We start from the raw sequence: 25,309 nt of genomic DNA, 5'->3' as shown, positions 1-25,309 counted from the left end.
TCTAAGAACCATTCCACCTCTAGACATGGGGTGAAGACAAAATCCAACCTTACTATAGGGATCTTTCCAGACACACTTTCTTTAATTTCATCTGCAAAATATTCTTAGCTGATTTTAACTCCCCACTCATATTCTGGTATTTTAGGTCACAAAATTATGAGTTTATATGAACTACCATGATGGTTTATGATACCATAATCAATTTCCAAAAGGCAAAAATAAATTTCTCTTCCCAACTCTATTTCCTCCTCCATTTCACTCTTTTAACATTTTAAATTAAATATTCATATGAATTAATCATAAAATCATTATAAATCTGGAAATGAAATAAATACACCTGAGACAGTCTAGATGTATTACACTATTTTTCCTTCCTATGTAGACCCTTAGTAGCTCTCCCTGAGTTCACACAACACATCTAGCAAAGAAAGTTATTTTCTAGCAGATTCTTTTTTATTCCCCCCCATCCCTGCTATATCCTTAACCTCATTGTCCTTCAACTAACTCATAGGATGAAGGTATTTAATTCTGAATAAAATACTTATCCTCAATTTTTATGAGGAACAATGTCAGAAAGGTATTAATATACAATAAGAGTAGAAAGGAGGGCATGTTAACTACTCACCATTTAACTACAGATGGTCCCCAACTTAAGATGGTTTGACTTATGGTTTTTTGACTTTATGATGGCACAAAGGGATATGCTTTCAGTAGAAACTGTACTTCAAATTCTGAATGTTGATCTTTTCACAGGCTAGTGATATGTGGTAGATACTTTCTCATGATGCTGGGCAGTAGCAGAGAGCTGCAGCTCCCGGTTAGCTGTGTGATCACGACAGTGAACAATGGATACACTTACAACTGTCTGTACCCATTCAGCCATTATTTTTCCCTGCTTCCAGTACAGTATTCAATAAATTACATGAGATATTCAACATTTTATTATAAAATAGGCCTCATGGTAGATGATTTTGCACAACTATAGGCTAATGTAAGTGTTCTGAGCATGGGTAAGGTAGGCTAGGCTAAGCTATAATGGTCCTTAGTTAGGTGTATTAATGCATTTTTGACATGATATTCTCAATTTACAATCAGTTTATCTGGGCATAACTCCATTGAAAGTCAAGGAAGAGCTGCAATTCACCAGATTAACAGTTGTTCTCCATTCCTGCTGTAAAACACTGAGTACAGCCCATGCCGTACTGAATGCTAGTGCTGGCAGCTAATGTGGTACCCCTGTCTCATGCTTCAAATGTTTCTGCTCCAAGTAGCTGAATTGCTACTTGTTAAGAATCAATTTTACTTGTCCCCAGATTATGCCCAATGTTATCATCTTTTTAAAACTTAAAGACTAGTTGACTTATAATATTATATTAGTTTTAGGCTACAACATAGTGCTTCAATATTTTTATAGATTATACTCCATTTAAAGTTATTATAAAATAATGGCTACATTTCCCTGTGCTGTACAATATATCTTTGTTACTTATCTATTTTATACATAGTAGTTTGTGTTTCTTAATCTCATACCCCTTTCTTATCCCCTCTCCTTCCCTTTCCCTACTGGTAACCACTAGTTTGTTCTCCAGATCTGTGAGTATGTTTCTGTTTTGTTATATACATTTGTTTATTTTTTAGATTCCACATATAAGTGATAACAGAGTATTTGTTCTCATTTTACATGATTGAACTAAATTGAGTGTGAAAGCAAAGGAGGCTTATTTGTATGAAATCTATTTTGAATACCTTGGAAAGACTCCATAAAGTCAAATCACTAAAAGAAGCTGCTAATTCAGGGGAAAGTGAGATAATTTTAATATACTGGGGTGGTCAATAAGCATAAAAAATCTAGAAGGAGTCTACACTTAGATTACCTCAAAAAAAATCCACAACTCTTTAGATTCTTACTCCTATTTAAAGAACCAACACTGAAAAACAGATAATACACTGCAGGGATGTATGCTAGAGAGAGAACAATGCATTCAAAATGTTAGATCCATAGTCAAAGAAAAGGCCTTATTTCAAAAATATTGGTAAAGGATTACTTGTGTTTTAGATTACAGTGTATATGCACCTTTTTAATCCCTTTCCAGTTTAAACAACTTTATCAATTAATTGACCGATTACTAATCCATTAAGAAAGCTTCTATTATAATCAGCTGATCAATATTCAAAGAACTCTCTGTCTTAGAAATGAGAGCAATTTCTTAGAAAATTAGTATTTTTGCTAGTGCCAATCTTACTTTCTGTATGAGAAATCTACACCCACTATGTACACATAATGTTTCTCATTGCACCTGGGTGAATTCTAAATTTTGAATGACTAAGATCTCAAAAGAGAGAATCTGACCCATTTTTCTGCTCCTCTATATTTTGGATATGCCCAAAAGAAAAAGAAGAGAATTGTTTCAAATTCTGTCTTTACTGCATTTGAATATCTGAAATGTAATTATAATGAACAAACATTTATGTAGTGACAATCGTATGTGAGTTATCATGCTAGGCAACATGGAAGTCTTAGGATATGACCCTCATCTTCTAGAAACTTGCAATCTAACTAGAAATAAGTATGTAAATAGCTACCATATAGAACAGCATATATTATATACTGTTATAGGTAGTAGCTAGTAAGTCCAGTAACCCCACAGAATAGGTGATATTTGGACTGGGTGTTGATGGATATCAATAGGTAGAAACAGAGGGAAGTGGGGAAGAAATAAGGAGATATTCCAGGTGAAGGGAATCATGTAACAAAGTACAAAGCAGGGAAATGTAAGTTGTGTTTGAAGCCCAGTGGGTGGAAATGTTTGGCAAGAGGGGAAGTTTTTTTGCTTTTGTTTTTTCTCAACCCACAGGAACTCCTAGGGATTTTTCTAGTTACTGTGAGGAGTTTTCACTGGGTTGAGAATCACCGCTCCAGGGGAAAATAGTTATGATTTATATTTTGTTTCCATGGCCAAGATGTGGGAAATCATTTATTTTTCTGATACTTGAAGATTTTCACAATCCACATAGAAACTCTATACCTCAAAGTGAGTGAACAGTGGATTTTTAAAATAACCATCTTTAAAGTGCTTCTTAACAAGATGAGTTTGTCATTTGCAGAGGAAATCTATATGATCCCAGTTTGGTAATCTTTTCATCAAGAAATCCCACTTCTAAATTATCAGAAATATTCATGATTTCCAGATGACTGTGTGGGTGTTTATTATATAGCCTAGGAGTTCAAGATTGTCACAGATCCCATAATCTCATTTCCAGAGAGGAAAACCCAGAGCAAAGCCCCCCTGAGTCTCCTGTTATTGATTTTACTGGCTTTCAAACATTAGAAAACACAATAACACAACTCTGCCCTACAATCTAAGCGTTTCAGGATATTGGTTTTTGTAAAATGAAATAAGATACATTTTTCTAGGATTGCCTTAAAATAAAATGAGAAAATTCTGCTATATCTTTAAAAAAAAATGAGCTCTTGTTAGTCTACATAGGTTCACTGCCTAGAAACCAAGTTCTAAAAATGAAATCCTTAGACACGCAATTATTTGAAATACAGCTGTATGGGAAAAATGCAATCATTAAACTTCTTATATAGATTAATTTTTCCACTATTTTTTTCATAGATAAATCTTTAAGCTACCATCTGTTCAGAAGGTTTTTACTATTTCTGAAGGAAAGCAGTAACATATACAAGAAGGCTGCAAAAAATTTCCAGAACTTAATATAAATAGGTATATTTAAAGTATCTTTTCAATTCTCATTATTAATATAGTTTATAAATTCATAGAAATGTTGAAATGAAAAAAAAGGGGCAGCCCAGGAATTGGCTGTCATGATATTGTCTGCCTCTACTTTTTCCCTTTCCATACGTTTTTGGTTTGAGCCCATAAAATTCTTCTGTAAGGACTTGTACTTAGGTTATTGGTTATCTTCTTCAAATATCTAACTGATATTCTTTCTCTTATTTAAACTGACCTCTCTCCAGCTTTTGGCATGGTGGAAGCACGTGGCTTCCAGTAGGTCACAGTCTCTTGAGTTTCTTCCTACTCTTCAGTGAGAAACTTTTTAGTCTCTATCACAGAGTCCTCTGCCTCAGGCTTCCCTTTAAGTAACTGGGTTCCTCAAGGATCCCCTAGACACAGTCAGCTATATTTTTTTTTCCTATGGTGGTCCTGGGGATTGAACCCAGGACCTCGCACATGCCAAGCATATGCTCTGCGACTGAGCTACACACCTACCCCCATCTTCCATTCTTGCTTTACACATTACACTTAGGCAATTCCATCCATGACGCTGTTTCAGTTATTTATATGCTGGTGAGTCCTGAATCTGTGTCTTCAGTTTAGATCACTCTCTTGAGCTCAGTGACCTACTGGACATCAACAGGCCCCAAGACAAAGACATCACTGTCTCCACTCCTCTCTCCTCTAACCCTCTGCTCTTGAGTTACCTGTCTCAATGACTAGTCTCACTTAATTGCTCAAAGTAGAAGCCTGGGGATGAACTTTGATATTTCTCCCTCATCAGCATTCCAGACCCCAAGTGTAATGCTAAGAAATTTAATTTCTACCTCTTAAATATCTTTCAAATCCTTCTATTTTTCTCCACCTTTCTGCCACTATACAGCTCCTGGTCATCAGTCTGTTCCTACAGTAGCTTTCTAAGCTGTCTCCTTACTGGTCGGGCCCACCTTCAGTCCACGCTCTACACTAAAGCCACAGTGATCTTTCTACACTGCACTTCTGATCACGTTGCCCCCTGTTTACCGTCCTTCTGTGGCTCTCCACCCAAACCCTAGCTCCTTAGTATGGTAAAGGGGTTTTAAACATTGGTTCCTTCTTGCTTCAGGCTCATCTCTCCCCATTCTCCTTTTCCTAGGGTCCTGCACGTCCCTGTGGACCACATGCAGGTGTCTTCTAGCTGAACCTTTGCCCTCAGCTTTCTGTACTGCCTCTGCCCACATAAGTATGGACCCCCTAATTTAGCTAATTCCACATAGCTTCATAGCTCAGCTGAGATGTCACTTGCTCTAGGCCAGCAGTTCCCAAGCCAGTAGCATCAACACTATCTTAAAACTTGTTAGAAGTGCAAATTCCTGGGTCCCATTCAGAACTACTAAGTCAGAAACTCTGGGGGTTAGGGACAGAAATATGTATTTTAACAAAGCCTATAGGTAAATTCTGATAAAGGCTACAGTTTGAGAGCTCCTGCTCTAAACAATTTTTCCTGAAAGCCTTAAGATTGGTGCAGGTGCCTTTCCCACGGGCAAACTGCTCTAATCTATCAGATAACTTTTTGAGTTTACATTATGCTGACACCAAACTTTAAAGCCTCTAGGGACAGAAAGTTTTCCATTTTCAGAATATTTGCATTTGTTTGTGATTTAGCAGCATCTCCTTTGTTTACTAGAAGGGAATGAAGATAATACATCCTTAAGCCATCCAGTCTTCTGTTCTATTAATTTAATTTGGATAATCCTAAAGTCTTGAAGTTCTCCATTAGAGTTGAATTTCTATTAATTTTATTGCTTTCTTAGAAATTCCAGAGAATAATTGCTTGTGATGAAAGGTAGGAGGTGGTTATTATCTTTTATAAATATGAAGCCAAACAATTCTTGACAAAAAGAGCCTTGAGAGTGAACCACACAAAAAGGGCTGAAGTCACTGCCTGTCAGTTTGCTTTCAATGGTCACAAGTGCTCATCAATTTCTCAAAATTTCATTTTCAGAAATACACTAAAGCTACTTCTTGGCTGCTGGGTGGATTTTAGGTATATTAAGAAGGACTAGCATCACCTAGACAGAAACAGGTTTTAACATTTATCAGACATGAAGTTCAGTAAGATTATTATGAATATATTAAGTTATTGCTATTATAAGAAGGAAAACTCACAACTCAGTCTTCCAACTTTAGGCATTTAAAAAAATCAATTTCAGGTACTGCTTCAGCTCTCATGTCTCATCCTAATCTTCCTTTCTTCCAAGCCAATTATAAGTAGATAGAATAAGAAGGAAGAATGATGAGAAAAGAAAGAAGGAAGGGTTATAAGATTGTTGCAAGTCAAATTTTTGATAGAGCTTGGAGGAACTTGCAGATGATCTCTCTTGATCCCATTAATGTACAGAAAAGAAATGAGTCCCAGTGAGGGGAGTCACTTGTCCAAAGTCACAAAGTCCATGAGCAGCAGAACACTACAAAACTCCTATCATTTTCTCTTATCTTAGTGCTTTTTTCTATTATATCTTCCCCAGAACAGAACTGTCTATTAGTTAGTTCAGAGTTACATCAATTTTAAAAAGCACAACAGGAATCTGCCTCTCTAAACATGCCATATCTCCTCTACTCTCCTGTATTTTTCTAATTCAGATGCCCAGAGCACCATCCCTTTTATCTAAACTGATTCAAACGCACATACCTTTGTAGATTCAGTTCGAGAACCTCATACTACTTAGATCTTTGTCTGATGACCCTAGTCCACAAAATTTTCCCCAATGATCACCATTACTCAATTGGTATCTCTCATACACTTACAATCTTTTTGAAGTCAGGGGATGCCTGCTTGTTTCCTAAACCCCTAGAAGATCCAGCACATGAAGGCAAGAACATTTAGTTGACTAATTATTTACAAATGTCCTCCTGATAGCTAGCAAAGGAAGTTTTATTGTTATCATTCACTGTGTTGCCTGTGTTTTAAAGAAAACAAACCAGAGGAGGAAGAAGCTGGGTAAATCAGGGAATTTGAAAGAATTCTGGTAAAGATACAGGAATGAGAGTAAATATTATCTCCTGTTATGTGCCAACACTTCAGTAAATCCTAGAAATTTAGTAAAGAAAATGGCAATTATCTACCTGCTTTCAGGTTTATTATAAATTTAGAAAACATAAATAAATAGGCAATTAAAATATGATGGTTCTTGGGGAGTGGTATCAACAAAAATGGTGAAACAAAGAACTCCAAAAGTCGACCCATTCATAAAAGCAATTAATAAATTGGTAAAAACTGTTGGAATCAACTTTTGGGAACACTAGAAACTAATCAAAAGCTTATAGCAACCAGGGGATACTTAACTAATAAAAAAAATAGCTGAATTTGAGTAACGGAGCTTTGTGGCATTTTAACCTACATTGGTCCTATCTTCCACTCACTAGCTCAGTGGTGGCCTTGAAGACAATATCCTATACTCTCTGTATAGGTACCTAGTACTAGATGAACACAGTGGATCTTGTTCTCAAAGAATTGTGGTTTTTCACTTTGACCTCTCTGGTGGCTCCCTGGAGAACTAGTTCAAGGCCTTCCTTATTTTACTCAGCTGGCTGAGGCAATGATATGGGGGTCATTTGTTTGAAACATTTAAAGGACAATGGATTATCTGATGCCACCTGCAGCAAGGGATAATGGTTGGGACAAATAACAAACTAAACAAAAAGTTAGGAGGAAAGGCTGAAGAATAAGATGTGTTGGAGAATCAGGGCTTTGACAAGCTTCCATATTTTCCTGGGTATCTAGATGGCTGGAAGATGCTCAGAAAAGATCTAAGAAGGCCCTAAGCTCTCATCCCCTGCTGACTGGAGGCTTGCACAAGCATAGAATGAAGTCTAAGGTAAAGTTGTAAAGTCCTTGGCCAAGCAGTGAAGGCATGTCTCAACACACACACACACACACACACAGTTCATATGCAAAGAATGAGAAAATTTCAAAAGTTTTTATTGTTGTTGTTTTTTGCAGACTTTAGGGAGCTCTCTGCTGAACCACTAGCTGACCACTAAGCAAACAACAGAGACTTCAGTGGCCACACATAACAAAGAATATATATATATAAAATTAGTTCAGAAAAGCCACATAACAAACAACAGCAACTACACTAGGGAACAACAATAAATCCTGGGTAGGATAAAGAATCTGATTCTAGATTTACTACATTATAACACTTGTCATTATAACATTATAAAATGTCCAGTTTTCAAGAAAAAGTATGAGACATGTAAAGAAAAGCATATATGGCCCATACACATGAAAAAGAAATAGAAACTGTCCCTAAGAAAGCCCAGATGTTGCACTTACTAGACAAAGACTTTAGATCAACTGTCTTAAATATACTCAAAGAGCTAAAGAAAACTATGCACAAAGAACTAAAGGAAACCAAGAAAGTGATATTCCACCAAATAGAGGATATCAATACATAGAAATTACAAAAAGGAACCAAATAGAAATTCTGTACTTGAAAAGAATAGTAACTAAAATGAAAAATTCACTAAAAAGGACTCAATAGCAGGCAAAAGAATCAGTGACTAGGTCAGAGAGATTATCCAGTATGAGGAGTAGCAAATAAAATAAAATAAAATAATGAAACATGAATGGAGCCTAACAGACTGTGGAATACTGTCCAAATAGGTATAATGGGAATTCCAGAAAGAAAGGAGAGAAAAGAAAGTCAGAAAGAATATTTGAAGAAATAATGCCTGAAGCTTCCCCAGAAAACAGACATGAATCTGTACATCCAAGAAGCTCAAGTACCTCAAAGTAGGTTAAACTCAAAGAGATTTACATTGAGACACATTGTAAATCAAGAGCAGCTGACACATTCTTCTCAAGTGCACATAGAACATTCTCCAAACTAGACATCTATGAAGCCACAAAACAAGTCTCAATATATTTAAAAAGACTGAAATCATACGAACTATCTTCCCCAACCACAGTGGATTCAAATTAGAACTTAATAACAGAAGGAACTCTGGAAAGTTTACAAATACGTGGAAATTAAATGACATACTCTTAAACAACCAATCAGTTAAAGAAGAAATAATAAGAGAAGTTAGAGAATAATTTGAAATAAATGAAAATGAAAGAACAACATATCAAAACTTAAGTCTTTCAGCAAATATTTCAGAGAGAAATTTACAATGTGCAAATACAAATATTAACAAAAAGAAGAAATCTATCAAATCAATAACTGAACTTTCAATACTGTAAGGAACTAGAAAACGAAGAGCAAACTAAACCCAAAGCAAGCAGATGGAGGGAAATAATAAATACTAGAGTGGAATTAAATGAAATTGATAATAGAGAAACAATAGAGACAATAAACAAAACCAAAGTTTTTCTGTGAAAAAATAAACAAAATTGACAAACCTTTATCTACTCTGACAAGGAAAAAAAGAGAGAGAAGACTCCTACTACTAGAATTAAGAAAGAGGATGGAGACATTATTACAACTTTATAGGAATAAACAGGATTATAATGGAATACTATAAATAACTGTATGCTAAAAAATTAGTTAACCTAAATGAATGGACAAATTTCTAGAAACACACAAATTACTAAAAGGTAGAATATCTTAAAAGACATATAATAAGTAAAGAGATTGAACCAGTAATCAAAAACTTGCCAATAAAGAAAAGTCCAGGACCAGATAACTTCACTGGTGAATTTTACCAAATATTTGAAGAAGAATTAACATCAGTTCTTCTCAAATTTTTCTAAAGAGTAGAAGAGGAAGGAACACTTCCTAAATTATTCTATGAGGCCAGCATTACTTTGATTCCAAAACCAGATAAAGACATCACAAGAAAAGAAAATTATAGGCCAATATCACTTATGAATATATGTGCAAAATTCCCAAGCAAAATTCTAGCAAACAAAATACAAAAGCATATTAAAAAGATTATACTCCATTGTCACTCATGCAGCCCAGGCCCCGGGTGCAGAAACTGTTTTTAACCATACAGGCTAGTTGTGTTTTATCAGCAGGATGTCACAAAGACCCAGGACAAAACCAGATTGAGTTGGCTCTGACTTGATCACAGGAACGCACCTGCACAGATGAAACCTGGAGGTGTCTGAAAGTTACCTTTGCTTCATTACCATGTTAAGATGGTCCCCCAAAGGGGGATTTGTACTCTGCTAGGCACAATTTGTGCCACGTGCAAGGGAGCCTGAGGGACCATGCATGCTGTGCCGGCTGTTTCCGGAAGTCTGCCCTATCCCCAGCTTCTGATGAAGCATTTGCCTCTTTCGCCTTAATGTTCCCTCACTTTCCTTGCTTTGGGGAGAAGGTGCCTTTAGAGCATGAGCTCCCCTCCTCCATTCTCTGGCCACTGAATAAAAGCCTGTCTTGCTTCCACCAAACTGTTTCATTACAGGCAGTGAGAACTGGAAGTGGGAGAGAACTCCCTGACCGAGCCAGAGGGGCTTCAGTTTGGCCAGGGCCCTGAGAGCGGGGCCTCATATCTAATGTGGTAACATCATGACCAAGTGGGATTTATACCAGGAATGCAAGGCAGTTCCACATACAAAAATCAATTAATATAATATACCATATTAACAGAATGAAGGAAAAAAACCCATATGATTATAATTTATGCAGAAAAATATTTGACAAAATGCAATACTCTTTCATAATAATAAACATCAACAACTAGCTATAGAAGGTATCTTCTTCAACCTGACCCTTACCAGGCTTCTATGAAACAACCAAGGTTAACACCATACTCAGTGGTGGAAGACTGAAATCTTTCCCCTGGTATCAGTAACAAAGCAAGAAGCAAGAATGTCTGTTCTCACCACTTCTATTCATCATTGTACCAAAAGTTCTAGTCAGAGCAATTTGTCAAGAAAAAGAAATAAAATGCACCCATATGGGAATGGGAGAAGTAAAGCTATCTCCATTAGTAGATGACATGGTCTTATATATAGAAAACCCTAAGGAACACACACACAAACACACACACACACACACACACACACACACACACACACACAAAATTTGAGCTAAAAACCAAATTCAGCAAATTTGTAAGATACAAGTTAATATTAAAAAATCAGTTTTATTTTTATGTACTAGTGATGAGCAATCTGAAAGTGAAGTTGAATTCCACTTACTGTAGTATCCAAAAAAAATAATTAGGGGTAAATTTAATCAAGGAGTTTAAAAAAATGTATATGCTGAAATCTACACACTAGTGAAAGAAATTTTTAAAAGACCTAAAGAAATGGAAAGACATTTTGTGTTCATGGGTTGGAAGACTTAATATTACTAAAATGGCAATATTCCCTAAACTGATCTACAGATTCAGGTCAATCTAACAAAACAGTGTGGCACTATCATAATGACAGACATGTAGAACAGTGGAATAAAACAGATCATCCAGAAATAAACCTGTACATCTCTAGTCAATTGATTTTTGACAATAGTGCCAAGACCAGCCAATAAAGAAAGAATAATCTTTTCAACAAATGGTCCTAAGGACAAGTGTATATCCAAATGCAAAAGAATGAATTTAGACCTCTGTCTCACCTAGTACACAAAAAATTAATTCCAAATGAATCAAAGACCCAAATGTAAGAGCTAAAACTATAAAACACTTAGAAGAAAACAGAGGTATAAATCCCCCTGAACTGAGATCAGGCAATGCTGTCTTAAGTTTCATGACAAAAGCGTATGTAATGAAAGAATACATAGATAAGTTAAACCTAATAAAAATGAAGAATTTATGTATCAAAGTACACTATCAGAAATTGACAAAGAAAACCCACAGAACTAGAGAAAATATTTTCAAATAATTTTTCTGATAAGGGTCTCACATCCAGAATGTATAAGAGCTCACACAATGCAATGACAAAAAGACAAACAACCCAATTAAAAATGGTCAGAGAACTTAGACATTTCTCTAAGGAGAAATATAAATGGCTAATAAACACCTAAAAATATTCTCAACATTACTGGTCATTGGGGATATGTATATCAAAACCACAATGAGATAGCACTTCACACACACTAGGACAGCAATAATAAAAATAAATGGAAAATAAGCATTGATGAAGATGTGAAGAGATCAAAAGCCTCATACATTGCTGGTAGAAAAGTGAAATGGTACAGCCTCTCTGGAAAACAATTTGGTGGCTCCTCAAAAATGTTAAACACAGATTTACCGTATGATCTAACACTTCCACTTCTACTTATTATTTATCTATGAGAATTAAACATAAGGTTCACACAGGAAACCTGTATATGAGTGTCCATAGTAACATTATTCAAAGAAGGGAGACAATTCAAAAGCCCATCAAATGATGAGTGGACAAACACAACGTAGTATATGCAAACAGCAGGATATTATATCTATGAATAAAAAGGGTTAATTCTGATATATACTACAATAAGGATGAACCTTGAAAATGTGAAAGAAAGAAAGTGGAAGAAACCAAACATAAAAGGCCACAAATTCTATGATTGCATTTATCTGAAATGTTTGGAATAAGTAAATCCATAGAGACAGAAAGCAGATTTGTGTGCAGGATTTGGGAGAGGAGAAGTGAGGGTGATCTGCTTAATGGGCTTGAAATTTATTCTTGGGGTGATGAAAATAATCTGGAATTAGATAATGGTAATGGTTGCACAACACTATGTATTAAAAGCCAGAACTGCACCCTTTAAAATGATTAAAATGGTAAATTTTATATAATATGAATTCTACCTCAAAAATAAAACAAAAACAAAAACCCCAAAATGATTCTTATTGCAGAAAAGGAGAAAATTCTTCTTTGCCTTTCTGAACACTGCAGCCCTGTCTACTGTAGCCCCAGGCTATCCTCAACCATCTGGTTGTTCTTTCCCTCTCCTGGCTGCTGAGGTGAGTTCACCAGGCTTAACACTAGTTTATTTGCAGTGTGACTATTTTAAACTTGCGTACATCATTCCTCTCTTGTAAGAGTTCATTCCGTGATCTTAACACTGTAAGGAAAAATGTAAGAAATTTGAAAATCAATAAAGCATGGTTGATTCCCTAAAATAGAGGTCAAAATACTAACTGATCTAAAATCAGACCTTCTTTGTTTTAACTTGGCATAAACACCTGTTTCCTAAACCACATTCCTTTGGAGCTGTTTCAATTGTAACAATAATGCAAATAAAGGACATTTTACAGCAATTGAGTTTTTGTGCTCTAGAGATGTTTAGTTTTGAAAAGTTTGGAATAAAAGCTTTCAGAGCAATAAATTCAAATATAGATACTATTGTTCCCTCCCCACTGCTCTTCCAGCCCCATCTCACAACAGAAAGATATTTTAAACAATAAGCAGATGGTGAATCAGTCTGAAGATGAAGGAAAATAAATCAGATTATCAACAGTTTAAGAATTATGTGCTTGTTCCTTTCCTTACATCCAGAGTGAATACAAATTCTATGACCATCGTCTTCCAAATGGCTATGAGAACAGATTCTGTCCTTGTATTTCAATTATTTAGCACTGATTAATCAACAGAAATAATTTTAAATTAAATTTTCATTCTAGGATTAGGTGTTTCTAAAATTTAGTGTTTTACTATTTAATATAACATTTTGGTATTCAAGCACATGATTTCAGACAAATTACAAAAACAAAGTTATTTCAGATTGTTGCCTAATAGCATCATTACTTAAACGAGCAATTATATTACAATCTCAAAAAGGAAGCATTACTATTTGCATGATTTTGTAGTTAGAAAATTTCTAAAATGACACCATATTAAATGACATTATTTAAAGTTTGATCTGTTCTTACTTCTAATTCAAGATTTAGTTTTGCTGTCTGAAAAACAACAACAACAACAACGACAATAACAAAAAACACTATTCCTCTGAAATAGGTTAATAACAGGTAAGTATTTCCCAGGGATGTCCTAAGACAAAGTTGTTTGAACATGTTTTCTCTTCAACTATGATTGTCCAAATTGGAATGCAGTGGACATGACTAACAGAAAAACTTATTTCTCTTTCTAAGGAAAGTTTCAATCTAATTAAATGAGACCTAATACTCTCTTTTTTCAGTCCCTTTAATACATTTATAGATAAAGAACAGTAGCAGACCATGGGGATCACAAAAAGATGACAAAATTCTTTGTGAATATAAAGGTACACTTTAATATGTGATTAGTTATAAAAACAAACAAAAAAACCCCCTACTAAATTCTCAAAGAATAGTTGCACATTAGTATAGTTAACCTCTTTAAGGTGTTAGTCCCATATAAAAGAAATGTTAAAAAGTAATGTTTTTAAAAATTCTAAACTTACTCTTGCATGCACCATCACATTAATCCACAGTTATACACAAAATACATTAGCTAGCAAATAGAGGATCCAACTGCAGAAGTAATTGAGGAGATCTGCTGTGTGAGTCTGTAGCAATTGTTCAGTCTGTCTAACTCTAATATTTTTAACTGTTTAGATAGTATTATTAATCTTGAAGTGGAAGAACTTTCAGTTACTGTCATTGAAACTTTTGGAAATTAGTTTGAAAGTGCTCTTTGGTCATTGTGCTATTCAACTATTTACACTTTGTCTCATTACTAGATTTAAAACCCTTTGACTTAAATTTCTTGGCAGGTCCCAAGGTTCCCGCTACATTGTCTTCAGTGATTATAGATCAGAAGTGTTATATGATGTAACAAACACTCAACTACTTTTGCAGGTGAATTGATTTCTCCATTAAAACTATAATACATGATCAAAGTAAAAAACCAGAAAAATATAAGCAAATAAAAAGAAAAAGTGAAAACCATGTAAAACAGCACTACTTGTACACAGATCCTGTCAGCACTGTGGTGAACTTTATTCTCCAGTATTTTTTTCTATACATATATAAAATATTTTTATAACATTGATTATAACATATAATTTATATTATACTTATTTCATATAATCAGGTGTTCTGAGTATTTTCATATAACCTATATTTGTAAATAACATGATAGCACATAACCATTTAGGCAAGTCATTATTTCTTTATTATAAGCCACTCTCTAATGAACATTCTTTTTTTCCCCTCATTCCTCAAAGCTAGCAAAAGTCCAAGAATGGAAGACAGACATCTATTGCATTAAATTCTATGCATATAAGCTGTTATGATCTAAACTGGGGAATGTTTCATCTCTTTTATCAGGTTTAGAATGGATTGAAAGTTAATTGAGAAAGTAATTTGGAAGAAAGGTGGTAGTACAAGGTTGTACAGGTTTTAAATATATAAAATTTCATAATTTCATATTGGAACAGATGCCCAACTCAGGAAAAATTTCCTAGTGCCTAAGGACATAGGGAAATTTTTATCTAGGTAAAATCTGGCTACAATGTGGGAAAAAAATAAACCTTCTGTCGATGCACTTTATTTAGCAAGTTAAGAAGTATTTGTGATTATAGCCTTCAAGGTCCCCTTTTACATGAGCTGGATCTACTTTTTAAGTGCTTTCCATCACATTCTTTGCTTATGGACTAGGGGATGCTCTATTCCGGCTTGTGTTTTTCTCTCCACAGTGTTCTAAAATCCTCCACATTCACTGACATCATCCCAAAACCTTCCTCTTCAGGCTACCTTCCCAGGCTGCCCGCCTGGATATTACATCTCGCTCACCCTCAGGGCATAATGACATGTATTATGATCACGCATATGTTTGTTCTACCTATTGATCGATATTTTAAGCATGAACATTCTTGCAGATAAATCTTTGTGCACATCCTTAATTTTTTCTTTACATGAAAAAAAACAAGATGACTCAGTTTTATAAAAGTTCTTGATACATATTACCACTTATTTCTGGCAGATTGTACCAATTTACACTTTCTTCAGCCAAGTATGCCAGTGTCTTACTCCACTGGGTACTTAATATTATAGACAATCATAATTTTAAAAAAAACCTTTCCCTATTCCAATTCATGAACCACAGTGTCTCATTTTGCTCTGCTTTAATTACTAGTTTCATTGAACATTTTTTTTAAATGTGGTTTTGCCAACTGACTTTCTTTTCCTTTGAATTGTCTGCCCCCAGCTTTAGCCTTTTTTATTTATATTAACTTTATAACTAACTGCACTATCTCATACCATAGCTGTTAGATATAATGGCCATTGAGCACCTGTCTGATATGAGATGTGTTTAAGTGCCAAATGGACACTGGATTTTGAAGACTTAGTCCAAGCCAAGAATCGAAAATATCTTATTAATAATTTTGTATATAAATTACCTGTTGGAATGGCAATAATTCAAATATGTTGGATTAAATAAAATATATCATTAAGTTTAATTTTACCTGCTTCTTTTTATTTTACTATAAAACCTAACATTACATATGGGCTCACATTTGTGGCTTCAGTTATACTTCCATTGGACAGCACTCAGCTATAAAATATACCACAACCATATTTCCTTGTTCATTATTTGCCTTTTAATTTATGGGGTTTTTCTCCCCATGCAGAAGTTTAAAATTTATGAAATCCAATCAATTGAATTTTCTTGATCTCTTCCATTGCCCAACCTGAAATAAATGAAATATTAATCTATAATTTCTCACTGTTATTCTTTTTGGATTTAGTTTTAGAATTTATTGATATTCTTATAAATTGAGAAAAAACTCAAAGGTAAATTTTTCTAGGTATATAGTTAATTTCCTAATCCTTATTTGTTGAACTGGCCCTTGTTCCCTCACTCCACTGTTTTGGAAAGCTTTCTTTACCAAATAGATCTTCTGGTAGAAAAGTCTGCCTGGGGCTCTCTACTTTGTCCTCTTGACCTACTGACTTACTCTTCTGAATATTGCTTATGGATAATACATTGTAATATCTATAATCTTGCCTTCTTGTTCTTATTTTTATGCAAATATTCCTAGCTCTTCTTTACTTTTAAAGAGGAATATTAGGATTATTTTGCAAGGTTCTCTCCTTTGGCTTATCCATTCAACAAATGTTTACTCAGCACTTTAAGGTGCACAAGGTACTGTGCTCTGCGTGGCTTTCAGGATACAGATGAGCCCTACCTCACAAGCTTATACAACTGCGAGTCTTCATACCTCAAACCTTCCCATTCAGTGATAAGATGTGTCTCCTCATTTGTTTAAATTTAATGGGATTATTCAAGGTACGAATACACACAAAGTAGGTACTCTGACCACATGGAATTAAATTATAAATCAAAACCAGAAAGACTTATGGAAAATCGTTCAAATATTTGGAAACTAAGTAACACTTCTAAATAACAAGTAGGTCAAAGAATAAATCAAATTGGAAATGATTTTGAACCAAAGGAAAATGAAAAAACAAGTCAGGCATTTTGGACTGGACACATGAATTCTGGGTGGGGGGCAGCAGACTAACCAGAGGCCAGGTGAGCTGATGGTGCATCAGAAGGGACACAAGTGTATCCCTACAATAACACAAGTGGAACCCCTGCCTCTGTGCCCGGACAAGAGCAGCAGGCTGGCAATGGCAGCAAACGGCTGGCAGAAGCCAACTGCGTCACCTTGGCTTTTAAAGAAATCTGACTGCCCCTCTTTCCGCTGCATGAATAAATTAATCTCATTTCCCATGTATTCTCTTACATCTACTCCAGATAAGGGAAATAAATATTTCCTCTTGAGGGCAGACAAGATTTGTTAGTTGCTAACAGTGAACATTAGGATAAAGTATTCATTAACTGCAGCCTGAGATGTACTAATTCTGAATTACTAGGTAGGTTTCCATTCATAATTTTAAAATTGATTAACATGCATGCAAGGGCACACACACACACCCAAGTTGAAACCACAACCATCAAGGCAATAAAAATCTCCATAGTTAAATGTGGCACAGAGCTCCAAAACTATACATTCTCAGGCAAACCACTTACCAGAAACCTAGACATAAAATACTGATGCTGTATTTAGAAACTAGAGCATGTATAGACATAAAACACAAAACAAAAACAGAAGCTTAATACTGAAGAGCTTTGAACGTAGATGTTATAAAATAAAGTGTATTTCAAAGATACGTTATAAAACAAATCAAGTAGGACATTCAAAGCCAGACAAAATAAGGAAAGTTTTTAAGTCTCTTTAGTTTTCTATGAGATATATTCCTGTTTTGTTCATGCCTAATGTTTAATATGTTCTGAAAGGACAAACTATAAAGAACAAAATTTGCTTTTATTTCTAATTTTCTTGTAAAGGTACCTCTACTTACTAAAAGACACCTCTTATCAACATGCTTAGTGCATTTTCCAGATCTTTGACTTCATATGAGTAGAGTAAATGGAACATATCAATTTATACATTGGTCTATTTAAGGCAGAAACCCCTAATTAGCTTCTGAAAGTGACATGAATATACCAACATAATTAACAGTATTTAGGGCCATTCAGCTGGGTTCCTTCAAGAAGCTAGCAGGGCAACGTGATAAGAGGTCATTAGAAAGAGCAGGTGGGGAGGAATGAGCAGCGGGAGCTGTCTTTTCCTCAGCTAGTCAGAGATTGTACAATATAAGAGCAACTCCCTGGAGCTCAGGAATGTCTGTTTTTCATGGTTATGGGGGAGCCATTCGTAATGGGAGATTGTATGCAAAGTCCCAGAGGACTTGGCCTCAGGCAGTTCCCAGACAGGTTACAAGGAGCCTGGGAAGGGAAGGTGAGGGCGGGAAGGGGAAGGGAGGGGGCACAAACTGCTCATCTCTCAGGGATTCAAGGGCCTCTCTTCTAGGCCCTTCCAACACACGAGCGATGAGAACGACAAAAATGTAGGGTCTGCAAAGTTAAGGCATGTAACACCACCATTTCTGAAAGTTACTTAGCTCGAGACTTTGTGGCGCCTTCCACACCAAGGCTTCCTGAATTAATGAAACGATGAAGGAAATTTACATTGTTAGGAGCCAAGTGACTTTGATCTTTCCTGTTTCATTAAAAACAACTTAAAATGGTAAGAGTATCTCCAGGGAGAGTGTTCAAATCTTAGTCTCACAAAGCCCATGTTGGCACTTAATGAGTTAAAAAACAGGAAAAGAGTAAGTCAAATTGCTTTTAAATCTAATTTTTTTAAATGTCTTAAAATACCAGCATTAGAGGTAGTTCTGAAAAATCAATTCAAAGCCTTTCTAGTCTAAGATTTCACCTTAAGCATGACATTCTTCTGTAGGGCACCTTGTTACTTTCTACTATATGCAAAGCATGGGCATATGAGATAAGGCTTGGCTATTTTCTAATTTATGTCTGAACCTAAGTAATTTTCTTTGGCTTGGGAACTTAGCTTCCTATTGACAAAGATTCTCTCCTTGTCTAAACTTCAGTCAGGCTCCTCTGAGCCCTGCCCTTCACTGAGCCTAACTAACCTTTGGGCACACGCACGTGTCTGTGTTTTTGCCTTGCTCCATTTTAGCCAGAATCCTGCTAGGCCTGTTTAGTGAGACTCTCCCATCCTTGATATCTGGGATCACACCGGCTTGCCTTCAGCAAGAATCCTGCCAAGTTGGCTTATCCAGAAATTCTCTGTTACCCCTGAGGTTGCCCGCTTGTAATTTTCTATCCGGTGAATCCCCCCCTGCTCCTTGGCAATCAGTCCCCACTTTTTCTTGTTGTGTTCACAGTTGAGCCCAATCTCTTTCCCTTACTGTAAAAAAAAAAACAAAAACAAAAACCATTTTAGTTGGCCCTCTTAATAAAATCTGTCTTACCATTCTTTAACAAGTGTCCGAATAATTTTTTTTTCCTTTAACACTGTTCAAACAGTACACTTGCTGACCAGGAAAGAGACCTGCCTCAGAAACTTAAGAATGAGTCCCTTTTCTCTGGGAAAATGTGGTTCTTAGCAAACATCACTATTTCTATATCCAGAGCAGGCAGCCAGTGAAGATGAGAAATCACAGTGAGCTCAGCAGAAAGGGCCTGAAATAATTATCTTTTCCAGGATCCACATGGCAAACTCTCCCCATTTCCTGTCAGAATGCAATGCCCACAGCTACATGTTCAAAGGATACCCTACTGATAGGTTATTTTGGCTGAGGTGGGGAACTGGTTAAAACTGTTGTGAAATTGGTTCACATTGAAACTCTGGGTCATGATCAGGGATCTTAAACACCCTTCATCTGTGTGCTGGGGTGATTGCAAGAAGACTTTTAGAAGAATCTCATTTAGGCATTTGCTCAGCCACCTAAGAACAGAACAAAGGTTGTTATTTTGGGGGTTTCATAAATGAGGGCTAACCAACACCTTGCTCAGGGCTCTGCTGAGGCAGATGGGTCTGCACTTAACAGATCAAGCCTACTAACTTCAGGCGTTTGCCTAAGTCCCTTTCTCAAATTCCCTGCCACCCCGTGGTTATCACAAGTTAAGCTAAAGGAGACAGCCTTCACTGTTACGAGCTCTCATTTTTTCTATATAGTTGCACACTTGATTTTCTTTCTTTTGCTCTTCTAAAAATTTAAAATATCTTACAGTATTTTATGTATCCTTATAAGAATATGTAAAATAAATAAATATGTCTTTTCCAATGACTTTTCAAAATTTACTAGGAAACAATACTATCTATCTATCTACTTATCTATCTATCCCTTCCCACAAAGTGTAAATATTTGGGGCTAATGAGAGAAAACTGCTATGTATTGCATTGTAGCCAGAGCAAGTAGTACTGAATAATGTATGAAATGAAAATCTCTAGTCCAGAGCCAGAAGAAGGCTTTCTTGCTGCCTGCTTAAATATTTATTTTAAATATAGTACAAAAAAAATTTTTGTTTTCTTGATTAGCCTTAGAAAAGGGAAAAGTCAATTTGTTTTCAGAAACCATATTACAGGGAGTAAGAAAATGTCCTAGCATTAACTTTCTTAGTCTCTCTCCAACCACTTTCATTTAAAACAGTTCCTCATTTTACCTCCTGAAAACATACTCAGCTTTTCTGAGCCCAGAGATACTGCCTTCCCAGGTATTCTTCAAACCAACAAACCAACAAACCTAGTTTAGCAAGTATTCTGTGAACCCACACATCCACGAAGGTGCTAGATGTTCTTTCAGATCTGTCCTACGTCGTTCATGTACCAAGTCAAACATATCTATGGTTACTGAAGGAAACTCCTTTTTATAAATGCACCTTCTTTATTTTTGTCTACTTTATTTCCTTATGATCCATGCTAAGCCAGCTAAAACCTGTCCCATTCTTCCTTTTTTTTCTTTCACCAAAGAGAGACAAACAGTTTCACGTTCAAATAAGTTGCATTGCATGAATGGTCTGCCACTGAGGTGGGGCGGTGGGACTGCTCTGCCCAGGGTACAGGTAACAATGTCTCTAGAGAATTTAAGACAATCATGATGACAACTAAAAGTTGTTCTGCTTTTTATCACCACCACGTGCTGGTCATTCTAAACAATGTCAGGGATAAAACCTTCCTCCCTGAAGGAGTGGACCACTTTGCCCTCTCCCCTAACTTGTTACACCCCCGTATTGCACTGCTAATAAACAAAAGACTTTTTCCCTTTGGATTAGTATCCCTTTGGATTGGCGGTATGACTCTCAAGTGTGGGGAAAGACCACTGAAGAAAAAGATGGGAGATTTGGTAAAAGTGAATGAAACCCTTAAGTTCCCATTGCAGACAAACAATATCATTTCTAGTGACAGAGTGAGATCCTATCCTTTTTCCTATTTTCTTCAAGTTCTCAGAGCTACTGGAATTCTGTAAGCACTGCAGTCGATCAGTGAGAGACCAGGAGATAGAAAAAGAAATATTCAGCAATTGTGCTAAGCCTGAGGGAAATTGCTGAAATAAAACAAAAATGCAAGTCTTTCCTCCCTATCCTATTCTTAAGGGACTAGAGCAGTCATTTTATTTATCAGTACTGATAATTGCCTTAGAATTTCTGCCTAAAGGGGTAAGATTTACTTTTTTTGGTAAATTTTGAAATAAAAAATGAAGTTCTTTGAAAATGAGACTATGGCATCCAGGAGTCTTCATACCTTAGCCCAGGCTACCTTCATCCCTTCAGCTCCTTTGGGTCAGGTCCTCCAAAGCCTGGTTTTTAGCTTCAACTCTGTGACTTTCCATATATCCTTCCAACGAATTCCCTTTTGGCTTAATTTAGTCATAGTCAGTGTCTGTCATTTGCAACCAAAGCCCCCTCCTTGATATATTTACACATATTCCAGTCGTGTTGGAATGATTTACAACAACTCCACAGGTGAGGTGAGAAGTATTTCTCAGATGTTAAAGTAATTTATTCTTGGTTGTATAAATAATTAATGGCAGAACTGAAATTCAAATTTGGATTTGTAAAGAGTTATGTCTTTTCTCCCTATCCTGTTACCACGAAATCTTAGAAATCCTTTCTTGAGGATCACATGTTGCTTGATGATCAGAGATACTAACCAAAGACACCCCTTGAAGCTACATTCACTATAAATATCCACCATACAGTCACTTCACAAGTATCTGAACACATATAATATGGGCAAGATGCAGCACTGAGACTGGGCAACACAAAACTTGCTCAGCTAGTCACTTCCATCGGGCAGCTCACATCCCTGTAGGATGGTGGTTCTTCAGTTTATAGACTTAAACAATACTGGAATCAGCTGAATTTAAACAGTATGGGAAAAACCAATACAATATAAAGCCATATGAATAATTCAGCTCATTAAATGAGAAATAGTTTCCACTCAATTTAAGCCACCAGTAGGTAATTCTTCACTGCAATGACTTCTAGAGACACAAAGTCAGAGAGAAAATAGTTTTAATTACAGTCTTTAAAATAAACAAAAGAGTGATGAAGTAATCCAGTTTCCCAAATTCCAATCATTTGTATACCACCCTGAAGATTTTGGCCTTTGTATGTGTACCAGCTAATATTTCTTTAAATCAATTTATATTTCTTGCTTTAAAATATTTTAAAGAAAACTTTATATTGCTACTTTCAATGAAAAACTGGTAGATAATCCAGTCATAGAAATTAACTATGGAAAAAAACCAGGGAAATAAAGGTAATAAATTTTATCCAGACAGTGATACAGTGGGAAGCTCTGAGCGTGAAGTTTGATCCTCTTTTTGCTATAAAGGAAAGCTAGCAACTGCTTGGCAGGTGTTAATGACCTACTATTTCCAAACTAATATTTCTCCTGGAAATATACAGAAGGCTGGAAAGAGTAACTGAATGGAAGTAATTTTTGTATTATATGATTCAGTGTTATTTACCACTGTGTTTTCGTCCCACCAAACAGCCTCTTGGAGATCACAGCATCATGTGTTTCAGACTCTCGAGGGCACACAGTGAGTCAGGGGAATGTGAGTGTGTAATGTGTGGAGAGAACTGTGGGGAGCAGTTCCAAGTCTGCATCTGCCATTTTCATTCATTCACTCATCAACTACCACGTATTAAGCACACGCTACATGTCAGTCACTGTGCTAAGGGTCGGGATTCAATGGTAAGACCGTCGCTTCAAGGAGAAGGTAAATTAGGTAAAAATGAAAAACATAATTACATCAGCAAACTGTACTATATAATAGAGGACCTAACAGATGCTCACTGCTAGACTTCTAGGGAGAGAGGCCATTTTCAAGTCTCAAGGGGCCACCCTTTTTTTTTTTATTTCCAGGAAATCCAGATGTCTTGTTGTCCATTATAGGCTGTCAATGATTTCTCACTTCTCTTGGTGAGCAGCAGTTGAAAACTAGCTATTACACAAGGAATGGAAACCAGAAGGTACTTGAAGAATAGGGCACAAGAGCAAAGTGTGCTGGGACGTGGAAGGACTAAAGTGAGCCTCAGAAAGAACATTAGAGATTGGCCTAATCCTTTCTTTTCTAGGAAACAGGGGACTATGATTTCCTAGAATTAGAGCCTCAACTGAGATTAAAACTGGACCTCTTGAGATCCAGTCCAATAAACTTTGCACTAGATGACATCTGTAAGAGAGGAATCTTGAGATATTAAGGATATTTACATTTGTTCCAAAAATCTGGAGCACTCCCAGTAAATAAGTATCAAAAAATAAATTAAAGAAAGAAATGGAGATCCTCATGTAGTTGAGAGTACAATGATCACATTTCAAGAAACGTTGAAGGGGGGTGGCATTTAAAGATGAATACAACACATATTACAGCATCTAAGATATACTACTATATGAGCCATGTCAAAATACTTCTATTGAGAAATACTCATGGTCAAATTAGCAAGAAAATATGAATGGCTTACTGCAGTTATCAAAACAACGTTAAAGCTGATCAGTGTAGTGTTTCCTCTCTAGAACTGTAATGTTGCCCTGCAGGAGCAATCTGTATTTTCTCTCCTGTGCTCTTTGGTACCACTGCATTAAGAAAACTTGGAAAGAGGAGGCAAAGGAAAGGCCTGGAATGATTTCCAGCTCTCCCCAGCCTTTGTGGGGAGGTAATTTATTTTGTTGCCTCTGTCTTTCTAATAACTTGTCATGTACATTTTTAAAAGTAGGTGACTTTGAAACTAAAGGATAAGGGAATTTACACCATTTTCCAATTTATAAGGTTGATAATCCTGAGCACGCTGATTAAGAGGAAAGCCAAGAATACTGTTTTTTGGAAATTCACCCATAGCATATTAGCAGGATTACCTGGGGTGTGGAACTTGGGAATGGAGGCCAATAGTTTCTGTCAAATAAGCATATTGCCGAATTCCTCTATATAGCATTCTTTGGTAGCTCTGGACTTTGATTATTATTTCAATTGTGTTGTCTTTGCATCTCTTTCTGTTCTTAGCTATTAAATACTGTTTCACATTCATTTAATACTTATTTTTTATTCAGAATTAACCTTTCCATAAAGAATGGCATATTCTATTAAAGCATGTTGCTCCAATTCAGTTGTATTAAAAGATTTTCCCAGAGAATCCTAAAGGTATTACTTTGAAAATGAAAACTATGTATCATCTTGCTATCTAAGTTCTTGAAATTTAACCATTTAAGTGGCTGAACCAGCTTGCAATGACATGCTAAGCCAAACACTTTGATCCTCCCATGGGAATGAAAGGCAATAAAATATAATATACCTGTGAAGCTTGAGGGTGACAGTTCCATAAACAGTAGCAAAACCAAGAAGACGGACCCATCTTAGGAGAACACAGCGAAACGTGCTTGGCTCAAAGTACAAAATAACAACCTGTTGGGTGAGAAGAGAAAGAAAGAAACCTTCAGGATCAGATGATGACCCACAGACTAAAATCAGGGTTTCATAATCTGATGTTTCGTATATTTGAATTTTGACATAAGCACATATTCATTTGAATAAAATTTTCAAATATTATTTTGCTCACTCACTGTCCAAATCAAAAGACTATAGTCTCCTTATTTCTTTCAAATCAGAGCTAAAGTCTTTAATTCTAACTTTCAGGAGTTTCTATCAATTGTCTCTACATTTTAGGTGTGTCCAAGCTTAACTCTCTTTACTTCCCTAGATGGTGAGTAACTACAGGTGAGTTCCCACGCCTTTCTCAACTAGAGCCCTGCTTATTTCCACCTCCACACTTCCAGCAATACCTTTTCCCTGTCTGAAATATTCCTGAGAGGATTATTCTGTACTGTACCCCATCCCCAGTCAAT

The 25,309-nt window shown here is 36.0% G+C and overlaps 1 protein-coding gene across 1 annotated transcript in view; it reads right to left on the bottom strand.

Moving 5' to 3' along the window:
* Window positions 1-25,309, bottom strand: part of GPR158 (G protein-coupled receptor 158) — a 304,191-nt gene that overhangs the window by 29,474 nt on the left and 249,408 nt on the right. Inside the window, exon 6 of the mRNA XM_010965075.3 lies at window positions 24,760-24,869. Coding sequence (XP_010963377.2) covers window positions 24,760-24,869 — 110 coding nt within the window. The remainder of the gene's footprint in view (window positions 1-24,759; window positions 24,870-25,309) is intronic.

The sequence above is a fragment of the Camelus bactrianus genome, chromosome 35, assembly GCF_048773025.1.
Source record: "Camelus bactrianus isolate YW-2024 breed Bactrian camel chromosome 35, ASM4877302v1, whole genome shotgun sequence".
Taxonomy (NCBI): domain Eukaryota; kingdom Metazoa; phylum Chordata; class Mammalia; order Artiodactyla; family Camelidae; genus Camelus; species Camelus bactrianus.
The sequence above is the reverse complement of the archived record's forward strand: the minus strand, read 5'-3'. Positions and strand labels throughout refer to the sequence as shown.